General features: G+C 41.2%; 1 protein-coding gene across 1 annotated transcript in view; it reads right to left on the bottom strand.

Annotated features, from left to right (window-relative positions):
• Positions 1-6,148, bottom strand: part of mafb (v-maf avian musculoaponeurotic fibrosarcoma oncogene homolog b (paralog b)) — a 42,938-nt gene extending 36,790 nt beyond the window's left edge. Inside the window, exon 1 of the mRNA XM_017406045.3 lies at positions 4,786-6,148. Coding sequence (XP_017261534.1) covers positions 4,786-5,762 — 977 coding nt within the window. The 5' untranslated portion in view covers positions 5,763-6,148. The remainder of the gene's footprint in view (positions 1-4,785) is intronic.
• Between the last annotated feature and the right edge of the window lie 4,163 nt (positions 6,149-10,311).

Raw genomic sequence — 10,311 nt, 5'->3', positions numbered from 1 at the left:
CAGTGTGTGAGGTCAAGGCCTTTCCCAGGTACAAATAAAAGCGAGGCGCGAGGCTTTGGAGGAGCTGAACAATATGGTGGGTCACCTTGCCTGGGAAAGAGATCAATGTCTGTTTGACTGGCTTAAGGGAGAGGCTGACTACAGTCGAAGGGTAAATCACCTTTTACTTCATTGAGATGCAGGTAAAACACACAGGGTCCGGGCTCAGCTCCAGCTCCACCCTGCAGAACACAAACTCATGCATGGAAATACACAACTCTGTCAAACACCCCAACGGTGCTTTTTGACTGACTTTGTATCCTGAAACATCAACACAACTGCATTGTTTCAGGGGAGATAATTGCAATTTCATTTAACCAAATCACAACGACTTTTCATCTATTGCCCTTCAGTTGTGCATTCTGAGGACAACTTCCTGCACAGCTAAATGCACCTTTTCCTACACTACGCTGCACAGACCACAACATTCAGATTCAGTCACATTTTCTTCACAATGCTCGTTCCTCTGTTTGCAGGGAAAACACCTCTTGTAAAGCCCAATAGGATACATCTGAAGGGAGAAGTGCCATTCTCTTTTCTTTTTCTTTTTTTTTCCAGCAGTAGCATTCTTAGCACATGCATAGCCATGGCCGAATGGGACAAGGTAAATTATTACAGTTTCAAATAAATGACATAACTCAGGTTGCAACAAAGAGGGCGAGGAGGGAGAAAAGCTCCACCACTGACGGACTGGATGCTAGACGGACCACAAAAGAATGTAAAGGCAGCTGATTTAAATCACTTTAAATGTAAATGTTTATCGCATGGAGTTATGCAGATGCCAACTGAGTGGAAAAGATTGAAATCGTTTCCTTCTTTTGAATGTGAATTTGTTTTAACCCTTTGGGGGGTTCACATGGGAAGAATGAAACACGGCCACACTGATCTTAAGCACAAGCATACTGTTGCAAAGAGTTTTGGTGAGAAAAAGTTATTTTAAACTCAGCATCTGATTAAATTATGGTTTATAGTAACTGGAGGTTAAACATTTTGCAGTTAAGCAGCACTTTTTCAGATAAATGAGTCTCATGAATGTTTTTAACACCTTTAATTCTTTATAAATCTACGACAACCGCTTGTTTTAAAATTTTTGCAGAAATCCCTGTTATAAAAAAATTAGCTTTTTCTGTGGATCTAACACGATCAGTTAAAGCCTGTAGACCCCCCCCCCCCCCCCACCCCCACCCCCCTGCCTCCACCACCACAAGGTCATATATAAGGCAGTGCACACAAACAGGCATTCAACAGTGCACCCATCCTTTGTCCTACTAATTCTGAGACATTAAAGCAAAGTACATGATGATGATTCAAATGTCAATACTGATAAATTTCAAAGTGATTTCCCATAGTTGACCTGAAAGAGAGAGTCCAATATTGTGACAGCAGACAACTACATTATCTTTAATAACCTAATCATTGGACAGACTGCAAATGATCACAGCGCAGGAGTCAATACGTAGGGCCAGAGAATAGAATTACAGTTTCTATTGATGAGATTAATAATGCACTGTATCTATACTCTGCGCGTTGTTCCATGCAAATGAATGGGAAGAGGCATAAAAGAGGTGAACCGAGGCTGTGACTCTGACAGAGTGCTGAAAGGTGAGGAGGAAGGCCTGACATGTTTGCTTCCTGTGACTTCTTGTCTTCCTTCAACACAGGAAGTGAATCAGTGCTACTGAATTCACCTGCTTCTCAGTGTGTTTAGAGGTCAAAACAACACACCAGGGAAAGAAAAAAAAGATAAAAGAAGTACACAATTTCCACAGCTGCTGCACTAATCAGAAAATGTTCCACTTCATCCTTCGTGAATGACGGAACGCAAACATTAGAAACACAAAACAGATCCTCACAAGTGAGAAGCAGAGACCTGACAGATCCTTCTGGCCTCACAGAACAAAGAGGTGACACGAAAGAACTATAGTGTCTCCATGCAGTTCTAGGGTTATAACACAAATGTAATTAAATCGCTCACTATATTGACCTAATCAGATAGGAGGACCATAAATTAGTGGACACATGCTCACTAAAAGGCCCTCTCCTCTCAGCTCATGTGCATCTCTGATCGTTTATCATTTGAAAGGAGCAGGACTGCAGCCAGCACCCTCCTCCCCCCCCTCCCCTCCCGCTCTCTCTCTCTCTCCCTCCCTCCTGTTCTTGCTGTCTCCCTTTTAATCACAGACAAAATCATTCCTTCAGGCTCTGCTGTCTTGTCCCTCACGTTTCATGCATGGGAGCCACACAGTCCAGGTGACATTGTGTGTGTGTGAGACAATGTTGTACAGATGAGAGACGGAATGAAAACAGAGTCTTCATATTCTTATTTGACTCTTGTTTGTTCTGAAGTTTCCATGTGCAAAAATCAGTTCCTTCTCATATGAAAAAAAACACACACCGTGCAAACACACACATGCACAGAACCACACAGATGTCTGGCTGCACGCATCATGGTGATGGTGACCTTGTAAGGATGTTTAAGTTTTTATCTGAACCGTGCTGCTCTTTAGAATGCACCGGATGGAAACACTCTGCAGGCGGGTTAAAGGCTGTCTACTAAACCAATTCTCTGCCAGGGCATCCTGTAGCTTTTGTTTAAAAAACAAAAAAAAAATGTTCTTTTAAACCCATGAAGTCAATAAAAGCGTCTTTAAATGCGTTGGATTATCTCAATAGTTAATAACTAATCATACAGACACGAGCGAGATTTTTCATTTTAAAAAAACGGAAATTCTCGCATAATTTCGCCCAACTACATTTCTTTTTTTTCTTTTTCAAATACACTGCGAAATTTTGAAATAAAAAAGAGAAACATTTGACTTCAGTTAATTCTGTCTACACAGAAACCTGCGTCATGTTTGTCATTAAGTGAAGTCGATCCTAAATGAAAGACTCCAGAGATTCAACTGGTGGAGGAGGAAAAAGTGTAAGTTTACTCTGAAATCAATCATTAACGCTTCTGTCTGTTCCTGTCGGACCTGCAGCGCACACATCCGGGCATGCATGCAGCAAAAACAAATATATATATTTTAAATGAAAAAAATTATTTCAATCTAATCGTTTTTTTGATTTTCTGCGAGATCTTTAGGAAAATCATTCACTTTTTTCTGGCTTTGAGCAACAAGTCAAGGCCGTCGTTTTTATTTGTAAGGAAATAAAAATGATCAGTGGGGGAAAAAAATTAATCTGTTTACCGAAATAATTAACCTTGTAATAAAATCATTGATGATGGTGATGAGATTAAAACATATGTGAACCTAAATGACAGAATTACTTCACTGCGTCCTAAAACGAGACCTCCTTATAATTAAGCGCTCGATATTTGCGTCGTGCTTCAAACTGTCTGATCACACTTTTCTGTGATTAAAGTGTGAAAATCCTTTTATTACATTTCAGTTTCAGTCAGGAGGGAAATGACAGGACTGATGAAAAGACACAAAAACAGAAAATCCAAAAACATGATCGGGAAAATAAATTTGTTTTCATTCATGAAGATTTATTAATAAAATGTGAAAATGGATTCAATCCTCATTTTTTTAAGGACTTTACAGGACAACTATTCTGCTTCGGATAGCACGTTTTACTGGAGACAAATCCGGAGCATCACAGGAGACGAATGAGAAAAATTTACACTTTGGATTATTTATTGTAAAAAGACAAGCAGGATGCTGATGATTCTTAAATAAAAAGCAAACGCTTAAACATGGAGATGCTGGAAGGACTGTTCATGTGTTGCACCGTTTTTAGTCTTTTCTGCTTCATTTATTTTAATCTCGAGTCCCACTTGTTGATCGCAATAATCTGTCTGGTCGCTTTAATTATCAGGACAGATTATTAGCACAATCTACAGAAGGTGGTCCTCCTGTTTTCTGAAAGGCCTTTAGAATAAATCAATACTGAGGACAAAGTTGCTTTACAGTCATTTTCCCCACGTGGCTCAAACACAAGCCATAAACCTGCCGGGTTCATCGCGGGAAAGTTAATATGGATATATATATATTATAATGAAGTGATGCATAACTTCATTACTTTTTCTAATTAGGTGATGGAGCTGAACGATGCATTTATGGTAATAACAAAACAAAACAAAAGTTCCCACACAAACAGAAAGGAAATAAAAGAACAAAATGAAACACAATCCTTACATGACCAGCATGCATGGCTTCACTAACTCACACATGAAGACAGCAGATCCAAACTTCTGATTTGGCAAAGTTTGGATTTTTTTTAGTTTTCCTCCCTCACAAATGAAACCAAACATGAAAATCTGAAAATCCATATTCAGATCATTTGACTTCAAATTAAAAAGATCACATCAAATCACACCGCAGAGCTTGAGGCGTTTGTTAATTTCAGAGAAGAGATTTTTAGCTGAAGAGGAAAAAACGAGGCGCAAAGAGAGGCTTTAAGAGCGGAGCCACGCAGAAAGCTTCCTCAGCTTCAGATGAAGAGACTAAAGTCAAATATTAACAAGTGGATGATTTCAAATATATGCGGAGCACAGACTCAGAGGCTTTTATACAAGTTTTCTGTTGCTTTTAAAAGGTGTAAAACGGTAATCAAAGAAGAGCCGCACTTTGCCACAAAATGCTTTTCAAATGACAGAAAACAGTTTTGGTTTTTCACTGACTCAACTTTTGCAAAACTGCTTTAATGGAGCACGCGTGGGTTTTAGAAGCTGCGCGCAAACTAAAAGTTTTCTCTGTGGTTCTTTGCGGAGAGGAAAGTTTCTCAGCGCCCGGGACTCACATGAAAAACTCCGGAGATGAAGGGTTGTTGTCGCTGCTGGAGCCTCCGTTTTCTCTGAAGCCGGTGCTGATCAGCTTCTCGTATTTCTCCTTGTAGGCGTCCCTCTCCCTGGCCAGCCGGGAGATCTCCTGCTTGAGGTGGTCCACCTGCTGCATGAGCTGCGTCTTCTCCCCCTCCAGGACGTGCCGCTGCTGGACCCGCTTGTACCGACAGGACTGCGCGTAGCCTCTGTTCTTTAGCGTCCTCCTCTTCTGTTTCAGACGGATCACCTCCTCCTTGCTGACCCCCCGCAGCTGCCGGTTCAGTTCCCGCACCGACATGGTCACCAGCTGCTCGTCCGAGAAGCGCTCCTCCAGGCGCATGTGCTGGTGGTTTCCCCCCGCGCCGCCGCCGGACTGAGAGCCGGAGGAGGGGTGGTGTGCCCCTGTGTGGTGGTGGTGGTGATGGTGGTGGTGGTGGTGGGGAGTCCCGTTCTGGGCTGCGGCTGCGGCGATGACCGCGGACACCACGGCGGCCGCTGACCCCATCTCCTCCCCGGCCATGGCGCCCGCTGCCCCGGCTGCGCCGCCGAACTGCTGCCCTCTGGCATAGCCATCAAAGGTTTGGAGCTGGTGACTGCTGCTGATCAGCGCCTCTACGGCGTCCTCTGGGCTAAAGCCCAGAGCCTCGGGGTTCAGCTGCTGCTGGTACCCGGTCATCCAGTAGAAATCCTCCAAGTGCGTCTTCTGTTCGCTCCCTGATCCCGGACTGGGCGCAGAGAAGCTTGGAGAGGGGGGAACCGAGCTGCAAGGCGTGCTCATCGGGGTGGAAGATAGGGATCCCCCGGCGACCAGGCGGCTGCACTGGTTGATGCTGCGATCGGGCTCCACCGGCTCCTTTTTCACTTCAAACTTCATCAGATCGAAGTCATTAACATATTCCATGGCCAGGGGACTGGTGGGCAGGTCGGAGTTGCTCATTGCCAGCTCTGATGCCATCCTCTTGCTGTTGACAGTCCTCCAAAGGGGGTGAGGAGCACCTGTCAAAGTGGGCTGCTGAGACACGCACTGAGCCAGCTTGATTTCTTTATTTATTTTCTTCAAAACCGAAGGAAAAGTGAGTTCTCTCGCACTAATTGCGCAGCGCAGGTTCTGGTTTTGTGAGTCGATAAGTTTTTTTTTTCTTCAGCCTGTGTTGCACAGACGCATTGGAGCTGCGCTGTTTCCTCCCTCTCTCCCAGCTGCGGGTGTCTGAGCGCCGCTCTCTCTGTTTCTACCGTTTAACACTTCATGGCTCCTTTTAGGATTAGTGCGCCAATTTGAGGAGGTTCACGTATGTGTCCCGGGCAAATAGTTGCCTTGTAGAGAATGGAGGAGGAAAAAAAAAAAAAAAAACAACTCCACCCAAGGATTGATAGATTTTTTTTTCTAAGAGATCAGTCAGCCGACGAGTTAAAAAGCATTGCTTAGTTTTATGGGCGTCCTGACGTCAGGGCTGAAATATGAAATTGACTGAGACCCAGCCAATCAGCAGCCCAGTCCGGGGAAGTAATTAGCATAGTAGTAAAATAACTAAAGTTTATTTGAACTGCCAGAGCCCATCAGAAGACTGAATGTAGGCACTTAATATGGAAGTTATTTTATTGTCAGTTTTAAAGAAAGATGCAAAGGAAAACAAAAGCTACATGAAGGTTATCATTCATATTTTAATTTGGTAATACATATTTACTGAATCAGTAAATATAAACAGGAATGGGACTCAGTGTGTTTTCATTCGAGCACTCTGCTGAGAAGTCTGACTCTATTAATCCCGTCCTCACGTAGCATGTATGTAGAGAATTTTACATCACGGTATGTCATTTATTATTTAGGCAACTTGCTAATTACTGACTCAGTCTCAGCCTTTTTGGTATCTCACAGACAAATATAAAAGATCATCATGAATTTGGAGGAGTTTCTTTCACCAACAGGCCATGTTAAGCTGACAGATAGGTTGTTTATGTGAAGACAAAGTAAATGGCACTTTATTTTAGTGAGGAAGTGTTTAAAAAGAGCGTGCCATGCAGCTGCTCCGGCACTGTTTGGAAACCCAATGTCGCCACCTTTCGGTACAAATGAGAACTACACGAGGCTCCTTATTTGTAAACTCATTTCCCCAACTCGTGTAGCTTGATAAAATATTTATAATAAATACTCATCATTGTCAGTATAAAGTCCCTTTTTCTAATGGAATAGTGTCAGCATCTTGACGTCTGTCCTCCTGGACTCTGCAGCCTCAATCCCATGTTTGATCACAGTATTAGTGCCTCTCTGCTTCTGTCTGTCTCTCCCCGAGCACATTGTGGCACATGAGAACAAACAATAAGCAGGGCTATACACACAGGAGCGGAGAGTAAATAGGAGCACTCTCCCTGGAACATGTCACACGGGGAAGCTTCAGAAAACTACAAAGCCGCCAGCAGATAATCCAACTCCCTGGTGTCCCAACACTAGTAAATATTCTCCCATGGTCCCTGTGACTGTTCATGGGGACTTAATGTTAAACAGGAAGGATAAACATCGTGTTTTATTCATTAGAACACACAACAGAAGCCCCCTCAGATGCTTCTGAATAAATATTAGCCAGATGAGTTGTCTCATCTGATGCTGCTACATGTTGCTGTTGACAAATATAGGAATTGAACATAAAAGTGAGATTTTTTAAAATATTTTTAAAAACTAAACTATTCTTTTTCTCCAAACTGAGTTCCTTCAAAGAGCTACCTAACCTTTCTGCAGACCCCCACTTCAAAAGATCTGAACTATGGCTTAAGGTGTCTATAAAGAGCGTGTCATCAACATTTGAAGTCCAACTACAGCACAGATAAATGAGACAATCTCTGACTTTTCAAAGTTTACCCCAGAAGAACACTGTTGAAAACTAACCAATGCTTCAGGGCTTTTGATTTACTTTTACAGAGACTTTGCTAATTGTTTCATCCATTAAAAATCATCCTCATTACAGCGTGACTTGTGTGCATCTTACAACAGACTTCCCTTTTTATTTTCAGCTTGTTAACATTTCATTTGCCTCTGAGGTTCCATAAAGTTGACCAAACAGAGTTGATGTGCATTTTCTTTCAGAAACAGTCCTATTTGTCTCTGTCCAGGAAATAATTGCAATATCTTAAAATTAAACAACATATAGAAAAATGATTTGTTTGAGTCCATCATGAAATAAATATCTTGCTGTAGAAGAAAAAAAAAATGAGGCTTACTTAAGAATTTGCAAGAAATGTCTTTTATGACTTAACTCACTATAAAAAAACAGAACCATGCCTAAAATAGCCTAATTTATTACAATATTTAACAGACAATAACTTAACTAAAATGACAGGAACTAAAGGATTTCTGTATTACTAAGATTATGCCTTATAATCATCCATTACATTCCCCACTGGGAGGTGGGCTTCATTTTCATCCTCAATCCCTGTTTAATGCCGTATATTAAACTCTGGTGGCACTCCAAATGGAGGACAACCAGACGAGTGGGCTCAGTGGGCTCATCTGAGACACATTTAATTAGAAGGATAGAAAATGAAATGTTTCGTGGGGTCTTAACTAACTGTTGTATCATTTGTAATAGAATGAGGAGCCAAGAGAAGCTATTACAAAGGAGAGCTTGGAGAACAGCCTCCTCTTGCCAGCATTTTATGGGGGGGGAAGTAAAAGGATGGATAATCAGATAGCAAGCTTGTGCATCACAGAAAAGCATCTTTATATTTGGAAAGTGTTACATTTGACCAAGCAGGTCTGGCTTCACTCAGACCTTTTCTAATCTTTCAAATCACTGACCTGCTCAGGAAGAAAGCAGCAGCTCTGATGTGCAAACTGTTGTGCTTTTTGAAATGTTGGAGAAAACCTGACTGGCTGACAGAAGGGAAGCAGGTCCTCAACACGTAAGTGTGATGATTACTTCATATCACACTTGTACACACACACACAAACTACACTTGGTTAAATATTGGACAAGTGTAGAGAAAGGAGGCAAAGTTTTATTATTTTATTGTTTTATGCAGTGATAGATTCTTGCTTTGTGCAGAAATATCCAGGTCACAATAATCAATGACACATTTAAAGGTAAATACACCAGCAAATATGAATCTGATTCAAACGACTGGATGGATCTGATTAGAAAATGAGGCTGTGACACCCTTTCAGTGATTACTGCTTCAACCGGCTAATTGGCCACAGTGAGAAAGCTTGCATGTGTCAAAGTCTCCTCTCTACATCTGCTTATTGTTTCTCACAGCAGGTGGACATCACGGGCACCATCTGAGCAGTCTCATCTGCTCCCTGCTTCTAAGGCTACTGCCATCAAAATACACATAAGTAAAAACCGGCTGCGGAAGATTTTCTGTGAGATGCTGCAGAATTACAACGATTGTGGATTCACGACTGTCGTCATGTTTGCACACAAGTACACTAAAATTAGGTGTGAATATTTGGTACCTGAGCTCATCTTCTCTCATTAGACACACACTGCTACATTATTGGTCTCATTAACAATCCCCACGTGCATCACCCAGCGTGTGGAGGAGCAGGTAGAAGAAGTCCACACTCACAAAACAATAAAAACAAAACAATGCACACAAGATATGTGCTTCCCTCTAAAGCTAATAGTTTCTAATGCAGACAGACACATATGGAATATTCCAGCATTTCATGGCTAATGACTGTCATTTCCTGTTTCTAGGAGCATGCACAAACACAGTGTTTGCTTGTATGACTCTCAGTGTCCATGTGGCATAATGATTCATGTTGCAGTAGGACGTTATGAGTTGTTATTGATGCAGCTGGTATATGTAGTGTGCTATATGCTCCCTGCAACTGCATGCTGTTATTAATGTCCATACTGTCCACTCTGTGCTGTTATTAATGTGACTCATATACATAAAGGCTTCCTCCATTAGTCAGAGTCCAACTGCACCGTCTTACAAAGAGGAGGTGCAGGGAATCTTTTTCCTCTTTATCCTTCTATACTTTCCCCTCATTCTTCCCCTCCTCCTCCTTCTCATACACCCATGCACGATCAGAGATAATGCAGCCTTCTTCAATCCGAAAGAAAGCCACCATGTCATCTGTTGTCTCAGAAGTTATGTGGTTAACTTGAACCTATAAAAAAAAGAAATTCATTGATTATTCAGATTATATTTTTTGTTACAAAACACACAGTAAAAATGTAAAACTTTGATAGGAGTTTGTTTACAATAACATAATATTCTTCTTATAAAAGTTTTCTAGTTTATAACATTAACTAAGAGTATAATGTTTTGTGTTACATGTGATTAGAAATGTTTATACATGGAAATGAAGTATTAGTTATCAAAATAAAAAAGCACTGACATTTTTTTTCTCTTTTTGTACAGAGAAGACTTTTGATCTCTTTTAAAACAGTCAACAAGTAAAAAATGAAAAAAAAAAATGCTGTGATTTTACATGATAATTGGAAACTAAACAGACTATACAAGAAAGCTCTAAAATAAAGATTTTTATAAACTTTTTTTTT

Source organism: Kryptolebias marmoratus, linkage group LG11 (genome assembly GCF_001649575.2).
Source record: "Kryptolebias marmoratus isolate JLee-2015 linkage group LG11, ASM164957v2, whole genome shotgun sequence".
Lineage (NCBI taxonomy): Eukaryota > Metazoa > Chordata > Actinopteri > Cyprinodontiformes > Rivulidae > Kryptolebias > Kryptolebias marmoratus.
This window is presented reverse-complemented; position numbering and strand designations above follow the sequence as displayed.